The sequence below is a fragment of the Ciconia boyciana genome, chromosome 9 (assembly GCF_034638445.1).
Source record: "Ciconia boyciana chromosome 9, ASM3463844v1, whole genome shotgun sequence".
Lineage (NCBI taxonomy): Eukaryota > Metazoa > Chordata > Aves > Ciconiiformes > Ciconiidae > Ciconia > Ciconia boyciana.
Window position 1 is genome coordinate 7,489,974 of NC_132942.1, and position 14,513 is coordinate 7,504,486.

General features: G+C 45.8%; 1 protein-coding gene across 2 annotated transcripts in view; it reads right to left on the minus strand.

Annotated features, from left to right (window-relative positions):
• GLRA1 (glycine receptor alpha 1) overlaps window positions 1-14,513 on the minus strand; it is a 39,867-nt gene continuing 25,354 nt past the window's right edge. The window contains exons 4-9 of one of the 2 annotated variants that reach the window (XM_072872537.1): window positions 11,047-11,270; window positions 7,133-7,215; window positions 6,336-6,473; window positions 5,611-5,825; window positions 4,777-4,923; window positions 1-315 (exon numbers count right to left, since the gene is read on the minus strand). In XM_072872537.1, coding sequence (XP_072728638.1) covers window positions 1-315; window positions 4,777-4,923; window positions 5,611-5,825; window positions 6,336-6,473; window positions 7,133-7,215; window positions 11,047-11,270 — 1,122 coding nt within the window. The remainder of the gene's footprint in view (window positions 316-4,776; window positions 4,924-5,610; window positions 5,826-6,335; window positions 6,474-7,132; window positions 7,216-11,046; window positions 11,271-14,513) is intronic. The other variant, XM_072872538.1, reaches the window with a different exon arrangement.

A 14,513-nucleotide genomic window follows, 5' to 3' on the forward strand; every position in this document is an offset into this window, starting at 1 on the left:
TCACTGGTTGTGCACATCCTCTCTGCGGACGATCTTGTAGATGATCCAGTAGAAAATGTTGAAGATGAGGAACGCCATAGGGAAGCCGATGCGTGAGATCTTGTCGATCTTCTTGGCTCGCTGAATGAAGAGCTTTCGCATCTCCTCGGGGGAGCGGGATGGCGGGGGGACCGGGTTGGCTGTGTTGTTGTTGTTGGCGCCCTTGACGGAGATGCCATCCTTGGCTTGTAGGCAAGCTGGTCCCATCCCATAGGCAGTGAAGTTGAACCTGCCTTCACCAGCTTCGTCCTCCTGAAACAGATTCAGCATGGGACTCTACTTAAAATGAGATATAGTCAGTGCACCCTCGCTATAAGGCTCTCCACTGACAGCTTTCTGCTCTGCAAGGGAAAGACACCTCCGTCGTGCCCCGACCACAGCGCCCTTGGACAAACCCTCTGCTCTTGGGAGATCAGCCTTATAGAGGGGTGCCAGCTGTGTGATGCACAGATGCAAATCAGGGGATCCAGGCACACCATGGAGAACAGGACTGACTTCCACCCCACTGGTGTCTTTGATATACTTGAATGGTTTGTGGTACTGCATTCATTTTTCCAGTTGCATCCCCTGTTTTGCTTCTGCCTCTCCCTCCCCCCCGACTCCTATCAGCACCTTCTTTGCTTTGCCTGTGCTGTATCAGCTTGCCCAGAAGGAGTGGGCTCCATGTAACTCAGGTAGTCGAAGCTGCATTGCGAGACTTCCTACAGAGTTACATGGATGCGCAGGCGCCGAGACCTGTCCAGGAAAAGACCTCTGCAGGCAGAGTGCAACCAGCCCTCAGCTCGTCTGCCCACAGGACCCCCCAAGCCCCACAGCCCCTCCCCACAAGCCATCTTCTAGGTGAGGAACAGAAGTGCCCTTCTACGGGCCAACGGTAAGACATGGCTGCTTGTGCTAATGCCAATTACTGAGCAAGAAAAATAATTTATGTTCTAGTCTAAAGGCAAATGCTGTTGCTGTTTCTTGGTGGAGGCCTTGCAGGCTTCTCGGAACAATTTAGCCCTATTTTAGTGAGCACAGGGATGCAATCACAGGAAAACCCAAGTTTGGCCAAAGTAATACAACCAGCAAGTTGCAGAGGCAGGGTCAGAAACCCAAGTCTCTTGACTACAGGTCACCAAGGCTAATTGTTAGACTGATGGCACTAATTATCTGTCATGGAGGCTGATCCATGCTGTGTCCCCCAACACTGACCTACCGGCCCCCTCCCTCATAGCCCGCCTGCCCGATGTGCCCTGCTGCCCCTTCCTCTCTTCTTTGCAGAGTGCCTTTTCTGGATGGCCCCTGTATCGAGCAGGTAGCTGCATGGGATGGAGGCACTGTGCCGGGGGTCTGGGGTGGAGGAGCAGAAGGAAGAGCACACTGGCGTATCTGAGCAAAGCAAAACAGCCCAAATAAAATCAATAATAAAATCATTGTTTTGGGGTTTTTTTGAGAGGGTGGCAAGCTGGTGAGTTGTGTGACCTACCAGCAGGCTTATTGGTTTCAGAGTCCTGGCTGAGACAAATTTGCAGGCCTTTGGATAATTCTTCCCTGCTCTGGTTGCATCCCCTTGGTTTATCTCTGTTCCCTGGCATCTGAGACTTGACGATCCTTAAATATCTTTGCCTCCTAACAATGCCTCTGCGAGGAGGCAGTGCTCTGGTCAGGGAAACTGAGTCACCAAAAATTAGGACCCAGCTGCTCTCAGGGCTGGGTGGGTCCAGGTGCTGAATATCTAGTAAGAGACACTTTGTGAGCTAGGAGTCAAGGTTCACAGAAACTCTTCTCCTGGCTCTCTTGGAGAGAATTTTTCGCTTAAAAGGCTGATTTTCTGATGATGGGCGATGCAGGAGTTCTACTTTTCGGGCAGCCAGAACCTGCACTGGCAATGGATGAGGCTCTGGCAATGAGGGTGGATGGGGACCTGGAGAGGTACAGGCAGCAGGGGCCACTTCTGACCCTCCTGCTGCGCTGCCAGCTCCTGCCAGCACCTGCGGGCAGGTGGCACGGGCATCCCTCAGCTCTGGTGCATCAGGGAGAGTTTTGCAAAGGTTCACTCTCATCCCTAACTTGTCCCTCTTTCCTTAACTGGACTCCTTTGTACAGCTAATAACATGTGCATGGACTGCAAAGGCCTGGCTTTCTGAGATGCTCAGAGCTTATAGACTTTCTCACCAAGTCTCTATTATGGGGGTTCAGGTAAATCTGCCTCTGCTCTTCTCTGGTTGCACAAACACATATGCACTGACATGTCTGGTTTAGCCTAAATCACTTAATTCCCTAATTTACTGAATTTCTTTTCTCTCCTCATTGCCAAGGGGGCACTGGCTGTTTTCTGTGGCTGATCTATTTTGTGTGAGTGCTGTACCCAGGACAGAGAAGCTAATGGTGCCTTTTTCAGGGTGCTATATCAAAGGAGAAGGGCAAAGGCATCACCAGCCACACTGGGCTGGCCTCCTTGGGCTGAGTCTCCAAATACAGTCCATGTGGGTCTGGTGTCATATTAACCAGAGTAGTCCAGACCTCGAAGGGACAGTAACTCTCCCTAGCCGTCATGGTCCCTACATGTCCCCATGCCAGGACCTGTCTGCCTCAGTAAATACAGAGTAATGGGTTCAGAGAGAGCTGTCTAGCTGATCTTTCTAGTCTAGTCCTCCCCCTTCTTCCAGAGGGAAGGAGGTAAGAGGTTGCTCAGAAATGGAAAGGGCCAATTGAAACCGGGCAACAGATATTTATTGATTTGATTTTTATTTTTTAGAGAGGAAGAAAGACTCTTAATGATCAGAATAAGCTAGCACCTTGCATCTAACTCTGAGGAAAGTAAGAAACAGATTTGTCTGATTCACTTGTATTAATGCCAGACCGTGACATATTGTCCAGAGCATTGAGCTGTGAAGAATGGCTAGTAGGTTTTGATTTGGGCAGACCTAACAAATGTGGGCATGGGCTGGTCCCCTTCCCCAGCTGCCTCCACCAGCATGGACCACTGCAACATCTTGCTTGTTTTTAGCCTGGCATGTCATACCTAAACCAGGCAGAGCTACCTAGACAAGTCAGGACATCGGGACAGAGCAATTAGGTTCTTTGGCAAGTTCACTAACCCACTTGCATGTTTGCAGTCAGCTCCTAGTTTCCTGATGAGCCTGCAAACCTTGTTCATTTTGCTTTTGCAAGTGTTTTTTTTTTATACTTTGTTCCAATTAAATTGCTGTGAGATTGGGCAGGGATTGTAATAGCAGCCTTGTGGTCAATGGAACATCTCTGGCAAATATCTTTTAAACTCATCTGTATATTAGTGGCTTTTTTCTCCTTATTGTTTTATCAACAGAGCTATCTGCATACAACAGCATGGATGCAGAGACAGGATGTCTGAATCTAGACGAAGAGATAAAAGCACTATGAGGCATCCATGTTGGGTGGTTTTAGCTTTGGCTCTATTAAGCAGACTGCATCTTCTGAACCAAAACTGCCTCAGTTTATTTTGAGATGGCAGGGTCTTGCTCTGGCCAGACAAAATCAATGGGTGCTGATGGTCTCATCTGTTACTTCTTTTCCCTTGCATTTGTCCAACACTTTTCATCCGTGGTTCTGACTGGGCTGGGGACAAGTGAACAATTATCTCCTGTTTTGCAGATAGGACAACTGAAGCAGAGAGGCAAATCTACAAAGAGACAGGGATTCCTGCTCCTTAGCCCCCACTGCCTCCTGGAATGGTGGCAGTTCTCCAAGCATACACTGTGAACTGCTGTAGGACAGGTTAGACCCTGGGAAAGAATTTTAATGGCTGGGAGAGTGAAGCAATGGAATGGGGGGTCTCTGGATGGGATGGATCACGGAGGGCTCTTTAAAATAGAGGGTAGACAAATACCTATGAGGAATATTTTAGGCAGACCTTGGTGGTCACCTAGGGGGTCTCTTGAGATTCCTATCAGCAAAATTTTCTGTTTTTTTTTTCTTAGCAATTTACTGGTTTTTTAATGCTAGCTTGAGGGCAGCCTCTCAGGCCTGGTGCTGAAAATTTGATACCACCTACTTGATTCTACTAGTTAATTAAGGACAATTCTTAAGTGCCTTTGGTCTTGTGATCACAGTCACCTTTATGTTTATTTCTAGTGCATCCTGTGAGGTGAAATCTTTGCTGTGGTACCTCAGCCTAAAATCTAGTAGAGTTCAGGCTGCAGGAGATGTATGTCTATGTGATGCATGCATGCTCGGGTTGGCGTCAGTCATGGCAAGTAAGCATGGAGCGAGCTAAGGCTGAGAATAATGCTCTTTCCTTATGAGAGGAATTTGCAGTCAGTCTGAGAAGCAGATGCTTTTGAACACAGAGATGACAGGGACAAAAGAGGTGTCACTTACCTCCGGGCTAATGTAGGCGGTCTTGTTGGGGGATGCTGTTCTCTGATAGACATCCCTCACACATCCCTGCCTGCCTTCCCCCAGCCCTCACTGTCTTCTGAAGAGAACTCAGACCAGAACATTGCTGTGTGGAAACTGTTCTGTTGAGAAAAACCCTTTTGGCTTAGACCACTTGGCTAGCTAACAAAAACCAGCTTGCTAGACTCCTGGGGTCAGCAGATTGTTAGAAGAGACACAATTCATTGAAGTAGCCCTACTTTTTGATGTGTGACCCTCCTTAACATCTGAGCGTATACTAAGGACTTCCCTGGGAGCTAGTGGCTCGGTTCAGCTGACCATGTTGTGATGTTCTGCTGGGACAGATGCCAGCCATGTCCTTCATGCTTTATGTATTACCTTATGGTGCCTCCTCTTCCTTCTGAACCTGAGCAGCTCTTTGTGCTGCCGGGACACGAAGTTGACGGCAGCATACTCTAGAAGTGCGGAGAATACAAACAGCAAGCACACGGCCATCCAGATGTCTATGGCCTTCACATAGGACACCTAGGAATCAGAGGGAGACTGAGATGAGGTGGCTTCTTCACCCAAATGCCTTTTTGCTGCCATTTTACATGTTACTCCCAAGGTCTTTGGAAGGAGTTGATCAAGCCATTATATGGTTGACATCTACTCTTGGATACCAAAATCTAGCTCATTTAACATGAATCTATTATCAGGCCACTGAAAGTGCTTCTGGGCTCTTAAGTAGCAGTAATTCCACAGTTTTTAATGTATCCAGATCTTGATTGTGATGGTTTATATGCAAGGAAAATAGTAATCCAGTCTGATCACACTAGAAGCCCTTCATAACAGGGAAATTCAGAACTATTATGAAGGTCAAGTGCTAGTATGATGGTCAAGTGAGTAAAAAGCTAGAATGTAGAGTGCATATCCATGTGTGGTTGTTGCACGGGTTTGTAAGGTACAGAGCTCCTGGCTACTGGGAGCTGTGGTAGATCTTGGGGTGAGTGCTGAATCTTAGCGGAAGTTTTGCAGCTAGCCATAGCAACTCTGCTAAAATTTTTGCAGGAGGGGACTGGAATTTGTTCTGCTTGCCCTTAAACTGGAATAGTGCAATGGCAGCAGAATGTCTCTTGTTTTGAGCAAGAGGATCTGTGTGGTGACTTACTTATGTGCTTTCCCCAGAAAGTGCACATTTTGCCCCTCTGCGAAGACAAGTGTGTTTCCTACCTTGGGCAGTGATGCTCGGGAACCAGAGCTCTGCGTGGTCATAGTGAGCACTGTGGTGATCCCCAGGCCAACACGAGCAGGTGCAGCATCCATATTGATCCAGAAGGAGATCCAGGACAGAATGACAATAAGGAGGCTGGGGATGTACATCTGGATCAAGTAATAGCCCATCTGCCTCTCCAGGTGGAAACGAGCTTCTATACAGGTGAACTTGCCTGAGAACGATGGGAGATACATGGAAGATTTACTGATAAGGCACGGGTGAGCCTCCTGTTTTCAGCTATTGTCTGGGGACTTTCCTTGCATTGCCTAGAACCAGAGTCTTTTAAGAGGAGGAAATGAACAGCTGTTGCCCAGTTCTGAAATATGAATGTACAACATCAACATAGCAAAGAAAGCTCTTGGCAGTATGTCCTTTGTCACTTAAATTTCACCTGCTCTGTTGCATCAAAGCTAAAAGAAGATATTGGGAGAGAAGCTACAGACCAAGCACCGTTGAACAGATGCAGATGTTGGTGGGGACAAGAGGGTTCCACATACTTGCGTCTATTAGCTTTTTATTGGCTATATATCTATGCGTATTTGAACATGTGTGTTGTCCCTGGCTGTGTAGGACAAGGCTCGTATCACCACAGCACCATCAGACATAGCAAGAGACTCTGACAAATGCACAGTCCTGAATTCTTCTCTAATGAACCCGACAGCTAAGGATAAACAGCACTGACCTGTGTTGTAGTGCTTTGTGCAGTATCTCAAGTCTTTTTCTTCTTTGAGGATAAACTGTGGCAAAGTCAGCCCGTCAGCAACTTGCACGGCTCCTTTTTCTTGCCACTCAAATATGAGATCATTCATTGTGTAGCCAACTGTTGAGAGGAGGGGACAAATACCATGTGAAACATATTAAATACTGATCTGGAAAGGGACAGATTTGTAGAAGAGAGCTATGCTTGGAGGCAGGGATTTATCCTGGCCTTCCTTGGCAATGCTGTAATGAATGGGATTTGAGTTGAGGCAGAACTGCTTATGCATATGGTAAAAGCTGGGGTAATGACCTGCACTGGAGCTATGATGCTGTGCAATGACTTGTCTGCAATAAATCACATTTTTTCTTGAATTTGGCTTGTTGAGCTGTTTGCTATTTTTTCAAACTTGACCTCTTTCTCTGAATGAAGTTGTTCATCGTCTTTCCCTCCTTTGGGACAAGCAACATGTACAAGGGTTCATCCAGAGAGAAAAAATCCCATTTGCAGCTGAAAGCACTTTCCCTTTCTCCTCCAAAGTGAAAGGCCAATGTAAATACAAGCAAGCCAGGGCTCCTCTCATGGGATCTTTTAAGGTTTGCCTTCTCTAGGAAATGTAACATGCTGAATGAATGGAAAATCCTGAGCAAGTGGTTCTTGAGCAAGCCTCCAGTGAAGGCTGAACTGGGAATGGGCTGCAGCTGGGGAGGGAGATGGCAGGGGAGAGGGAGAGGGAAAGCACATTGTCTCCTCTCCAAAACAGCGACATGCACAGGACTCACAGCTTTCTAACTGCATGATGCACGTCTGTACGTCCATGGGGAAGTTCTTGAGGTCCATGGGGCAGGCCAGAGTCAGCGTAATCCTGAGAAGAGAAGACAGCAGAGGGGAATGCCAAGCAGTTTGTGGTACTGATGAGGGGGTGAACCCTCTTGGACACCCAATGTTGCAAACAGGCTGGTACCTTGCCCAAGACACACTGATGTGCTGGGGCAATGACTGATCATTCACCTCTTCCCTGCCTGTGTTTTCACATGTGGTGTTGGAAAGTATCAGAAATGCCAAGCATTTGGGTCTCTGATATAATTCCTGGCAGAGTTGCCTGCTGCAGATGGTGTTTCATTGCAATGTTGTTTTGGACTGTGCAGAACAAAGAGTTCCCACACCAAACAGTTTTGCTGCTTCTGTCTCCATTTCTTGCCTCAGGTTCGCAACAGTCTGGATTAGCAGCAAGCCCAAACTCATCCCCTGGACCCCCCAGATACATTTCTAGAGACTGGGACTGTTTGGAAATCTTTGAACAGAACATTTCTGTGTCAGAAAAAAAAATGAAGTTTGGTCAAGATCACACGTTGCTGTGGGGGAAAAGAGAGACTTTGGTGGGATCTTCTGCAGGGAAAATGCCCTATGGTAAGTCAATAGGAATATCTGTATCTTCCTGAATTCCTGCTGTGCCTCTTGAGACCTCTACTTTTGTCTCTCAAGCTCTATTTTCTGCTAGGTGCAGGCTGCATTTTCTGTGGTATATTGCTGTGCTGCCCTATACCATCATCTATACTCAAAATGTTTGTTTGGTTCAACAAGCTGATGTTATATTATTTGATTCAGAGAGCTAGACTTGTGTTATTTGGTTTGATAATGCTGAAAATGTTGTTCCCTGAAGTGTTTAGATTTTTCAGCTTTTTGCCTTGATGTAGAAATAGCAGAATTTCCCGGGGGACAGGAATTGAATTTTTCCATCATCAGACCTACAAGAAACTTAGTAGGAGGGAAAGATAGTTTAACTTAAATCCTTATGTTGGAATAAATTCTCTGCTTGAGTTTAGAGGCATGTTGGGACAGAAGATGTGACAGTAGAAAGAAACAACCTGTTCAAGTTTCCTTTTTATGAAAGCAACTGCATTTTCTGTATTTAAACAAACACCTTAGTAGAAGAGACTCACCACTAGCCTTTGCCCACTTTGTATTTCTCATTGCACCTCTGGCAGAGGACTCCATCTCTGATCAATCAGAGAGATAAGCCTTCAATTAGATCTTCAGACAAGCCCCTTGAGAAGAATTTACTGTAAATATTTGCCAGATGTGAAACAGGGGTGACTGTGGCTTTGACTAGGTCATGAGATGCTGAGCACATGCTGGACAAGTGTGTGCTGAGAAGGGATCAGAGAGTGAAATCCTCAAGGGTGATTTTGGGTGAACTGAGTTCTCAGTGCTGAGCATGCTTGAGTTTTGGGTCCATGGGACAAAGTTTACCTTCTTGTAAGTGCCTTGACTAGAGTTTGACTATTGCAAATAGTAGTAGCAAAGAGCCAGTTAGAAAATGGCAGAGCACTTTAAATGGAAACTTTTGTTTTAAAAGGAAAGACTATTTCTCCTTTTGGAAACTATTCACATTGTGCTCTTCCATCATGAATGTCCTCTTTCTTTTTGGTTTTCACAGGAAAATGTACTTAAAAAGAAACCTATATTTTAATTTGGAGATGATTGAGATAGGAAAGTTCTTTTTTTAAAACAAGAACTGAAGTGTTTTCAAGTTTTTACCTTGAAAACAGTGATCAGCTCAGCCACATTGCTCCATGTCCCCTGCTGAGTCATTGCTCTGTTTTGCAGAGCAACCCCAGGGCTGGGGTGGCCCATTATTCCCCCTGTGTGTTCCTGCAAACCCACCTGGAACAGGACTCGGTGCCACACTCACTGCCAAGTTGCTGGTGGTGGTTTTACTACCTGCTTGTTTTTTAGAAATTAAGAAATGTGAGGTTTCCACATTCAGCCAACATGCATGGCAATTCTCTTACTGTTTTGGCCATTAGGGATCTGGTCTTTCAACTGGAACCACCTTGATGTTTGATGGAGGCTGTCTACGTTGCAGAATTAAGCTGTTTATTTTCCATTTTACAGCTCCATGCTGCTTTTTCTTCCCCATGGCTGCCACTGGGAGCTGCAGTGTGAGATGGGGTGTGCGTACCTTAGGCAAATTTACATTATACATGAGGTGAAAAAGTCTTCAAGATAGAGTTAAACTTTGCCTCTTTAAGCTCATGAAGTTTGATCTTAATTTGATGGGTTTAAAATAAAGAGTGGATGGGGTTGGAAGTGAAGTGAAGGTGGGGGATTGGATTGATTTTCTGTGGGAAATTCAGTGCAATTAGTTCAGCTTCACTGATGGATTCTTGGATCTAGTGATAAAGGGATAAATAGAAAGAGTCATGCTGAGACAAAGCCATGGAGCTCTACTTAGTAGTTTCCCTATTTTTTTGTCAGGAAATGCCGCAGCTTTCAAAACAGTTATTCATGGGCTTCTACCAGTTTTCATGTAGTACAGCTGGTTTTAGGCTTCTGTTAGTATAATATCTCCAGCAATTTTACATTAGGAATCTTAAGGAATCTACTAGTGAGGAGCAGAAGTCCTCAGACTGAGAAAGGTAGACATGAGCTAGATTCCTTCCCAGACCAACCCTTGATCTCAATGTGCTTTGGCTAACAACTTCCTGGGTATTACTTTTCTGCATGTTGTAGAAGCAGCAGCAAGTGGCAATCATCTGGCTGAAGGACCCACATCCTTCTGCTCCAACATGGATTCAACTACTGATATAAAGAGGCATTTCCCATCCTCCCTTTTTCACTCTTTTTTTTTTCCTCCCTTCTGCAAATAAAACTGTTTCTGAAAATAAATTTCCCAGGCATAGTTGTGTCTTAGCAGGTCTTGAGGACAGAGCTGCCTGGGCGTGTGGAAGTACCCCCAGCTATGCAGTGGTCTCTGCTGTCCCAAAGGCAGCCCAGCTCATGGTGTGCAGTCTCCACGCCTTTTGAAAGCACCATCCTTCTCCAAGATTCTGACTTCTGGAAGGAGGAATGAGGCACAGGAAAATTTGACCGTCTCAAGCTCTTCATTGGTGTGTGATAGAGCACTGCCAGGCTGCCCAGTACTTTTGGATGGGCATTTTCTTATTTAACCATGAAGAAAAATAATGGTGTTTTGCATGCTTTCTTTTAAAGGGAAGCTACTAATGCAAAATTAGGACTTGAAGCTCAGGTAGCTGGTGGCACTTTCTCAAAAGGATTCCACACTTTTGCCAGCCTCTTCTTCTTGAGGTGGCTGGAGAAACACATCTTCACTTACAGCACATTACTCTGCTCCCACAAGGGTGTGCTTAGACATGCAAACAGTGAACTGTATACTGCTCTTAAGCACAGGTTAATGCTGGATATAAAGGTCCAGATGAGGGAGCTGGTTAATGACCTTTTTCTTTCTTTTAGCTTGCGTAGCTGTATTTAACTCCAAAAAAATTTTGAAACGATATTGTTCAGGGAAATAAGGGTGTGTTTCGCTTTTCAGTGATTTTTGTGTGAAGGAGTCTGCCCCAAAAGGAGGATGAAACACTGGCACAGGCTGCCCACAGAGGTTGTGGGACCTCCATCCATGGAACATTTCAATTTGGCCAGACAAAGCCACAGCTAACCTGAGCTATTGTTGTCAATTGTCAGGAGGTGGTTGCGTGGGAGGCATCCAGAGGTCCCTTCCCACTATGCTGCTATGACACTGTTACTTGGATGCTCTCCCACTTAAAAACCCCTCAATTTATTTTATCCAGTGGCATGCTCAAATTCTCCACTTTCTCATTTTAGGCTTGAACAGTGGGAGTTTAGCTCTGCCCTCCCCCACCCTGGTGGAGCTCTCCCCATTGAGTCACCTCACCTGATGCTGTAGAGGACATTGCCATTTCTGGAGATCCTCAGAAGCTTGTTGTCTGTGGTAATCTCATGGAAATGGGCACCTTTCTCATTAGCGAAGAACAAATCAGGCTTCCAGATGGAGTCCAGCATAGAGGGGTCCAGGTCCAGAGAGTCATCAGGGTATTCATTGTATGCCAGCCGCGGGTCATTCCACTGCTGTCGCAGGAAGATGTTCACCCTGTAATCCTGCACAGTGTAAGCAGGGAGCAGAGGAATGCAGTTAGTGCTCAGAGCAGGCTGAAAGTCCTGAGAACTGGGGAACATGTGCTAACATCATTCTCAAAAACAAACTGTGTCTAGACGCATATTCCCAAACTATGGCAAGCCTTCTTGGCATTATTTCTCAAGGAGCAAGAGCTGTCATTATTTTTAGCTCTGTAGTTTACAGCTATCTCACAGCATGAGCAGCTGCCTATCCTTGCATCCCTCCATCACAGCAATCATCAGCTGTGTGTGAAGTGTCAAGACCTCTAGTCTGAACCCCGGGGCTGGAGAAGCGATGTTCAGTTGCAGGGGTTGTAAGGGCTGGTGTCAGCAAGATGACTCTTGCAGAGGATTAAGGGGGAAAGGACATCAAAGCCTGACATCCTTTCAGTGTTGAACCATCCCATATTGTGACTATGTATGGTTCCTCCAAGCTTGTGAAAAGAAAAGGCACAGGGAGACAAGCAGTCCATGGAAGGGATATTCCCTGTGTGTTCACTAATATAAGGGTAACTTAGATGAACTGACGGGAGCAACTGCCCTTGGTGAGAGTGTGTGAACATGGGAGGGATGAGCATGAAGTCTGCTCTCCTAATCCTAAGTGAGTGTTCTGGGTTCCCCTCTCTAACGTCAAAATGCCATAAATGCTACAGATTTTATAGGATGGCTGTCTCTTTAATTGAAGCTAGTCCCCCAGCACTATGCAAAATGATATCTGCCTTGTAACTGTGTGTCTTACAGCTCCCCTGAGTTCCCTAGGCTGCTGGCTGCTGAGGTCGAGCTCAGACACTCTCCTGGACAATTAAAGGCAGTTTCTGTTCTCCCTGTCTGACCAATAGCTTCCCAGGGTGATTTGCGTGCCCCTTTTCCCTGAATTTCACATAAGAAAGTGAGCCAACAAATTGAAATGGGGAGAGGACGTGCCAGCTATCAGGAGAAGGATAAAAGCTCCATGTCCATAAATTAATTGACATTTTCTAAGTTGAGAGGCAGACTGTGTCTGAAGAGCAGCATATAATAAACCAATTTCACTGCCCTGGCCCAAACTAATAGTTGCTATCATGATTAAGGGTTTCTTTGTGCCTTTCTAATACTAATGTACTTTGAAGACTTTTATTAAGAGACAGTTAATGGAGGGTGTCTGACATGCTTACAAGTATCTAATACCTGCTGCGGGCACTAGGACCTTTCTTTCTCTCACTATCTCTCTGACTCTGCCATCAGGTCTGTTCTTTCCACCTGAGAACACAAAGCTCTGGAGTTGAAGGGTGCACGTGGAGGAGAGTTTTTCTGATGTTTCTGCCTCAAGTGCTCGCTTGACTGTGAACCTACAGCCTCTTGTCCAGGAGGACATGACTCGTGTCGAGTCCAGTCACACTGGAGGGTTGGGAGAGGATTGTGTCTTGGGCGCTTTGTGTTTTTGGACGGGGCAGTTCATAGCCAAGCCCATGGTCTAGAATCTGTTTCAAGCCACTTAGTGCCATCTGCATCCTCGAAGCACAGAAGCTGCTAATGACATTAATGATAGTGACAACAGCAAATGGACCAAGGACTTGATGCTAAAAGGAGCAGAGCTCTGAACATGAAAAAGAGTTGCAACAGTCTTTCCTTCTGCTGATATTCCAGATGTCACTTTCATACGTCCTAGTGCATCCCTCTGACTTAATTATTCATTTCTGTCCATCCTGGATAATTTGTCTTGAGAAAATGTGAATAGCTGTGGACAGCTAGGAAGCAGAGTCTTAGCGCAGGACTAGCCAATCACGCAAACTTGGAAAAGAAAAGCAACCCTGAATCTCCACTTCCCATGGCATGCAGCAGCTCCCTGAACAACTTGTATACTTTCAGTTCTCCCTTTTCTGTGTGTAAAGATCTGCAGCCATTGCAGTCAGGGGAAATCAATGTCACTGACCTAATAGGTAGAAAGCAAAAGGTTGTTTTGCTTATTCAGCTACAAATAAGCTGGATGCTAGCAGGTCAGCTCCAGTTGGGGGCTTATGTCATGTACAACACAAATTAAACTCATGTTTGGAAGAAACTTCAGTGGTAGCTGCCCAGAAGTGTTCTCAGCCTGATGGAGTGTTGGAAGGGGGGAGAAATGGAGCCAATCTCTCTACAACAGCCTGTGTTGCTACGGGTAAGCTTTGTTGCTGGAGTAAATTCACTGCTTCAGCTCCAAAACTTGCCAAAAAGAAAGGAAAGGGTGAGAAGAGAGGTGTAGTGTGGTTTACATTGCCACCACAGCAAGCGTAAGAGGCCACAGACAGAATGACTGCCATAGTCTTCGTCACCGTGATGAAAGATCTTAATTACATGCTTGTGGGCCAAATGAAAATTAACTTCCCACAGTAGATGGCTGTGAGAAGGCCTCTCCTAACTCATCTCCAGAGACCAAGCATCCTGTACTCATGTTCTACGTGGGAACAGTCCAGGGGCATGTCGTGGATGTGTGGTGTGAGAGACTGCACTACCTCTGTCCAGGGGATGCTCAGCAGTGTGGTGAGTAACTCTGGTGTGTGCTATTCTTTGTACTCCTCCTTTGGAGACAAGTGTTTGCAGTGGATATTTTTCTGTTTTGGAATATAGACAGCTGCACATTTATGTTGTGATATAAAAAAGGCAAGGACAAAGAAATGTAATACATGCACTGAATGCAATTCTCTGGCTTTGCCATTTTATAGCATTAATATTTTACCTATGTGTGTGTGTGTGTTTATGAAGATCTTCCTTCTCAGTGGGTTTATTCCGCAGTCCTGGCCTGGTCACTGAGAACGGTTATTTCCTCCCAGATGCGTTTTTCCCTTATGACAGACAGCTGCATTGCTCTGTAGTATGAAGGTGCTGAGCAGCCTTTTAGATTCGTTGTGTCCAGGCTTATTTGAGCATAAATGTAAAAACAAGCACTGTGACTGCAAACTGGACCTGACACTGCCTGAGGAGCCAGCAAAAGGCATGGAGAGCAAATGGGGTATGTCTATGGCTACGACATAGCCTAAGATAAGGGTTACAGTATTCCGTACCAGGTAAAGGATCCTGTGTATTGAAAGCTTCGTGCCTAGGCATTGCAGTCAAGCTGAGAGGTGATGAGCCAAACAACACTCATTCCTTGGCTACCGGGAGATATACAGTGTTTCTCCTGGATGCTGTTGTATGAGATCTTAATTAGCATCACCAAGAAGTCCACAGTTATTCCTAAATGGTGGACAGAACACACCAATTTCTGAT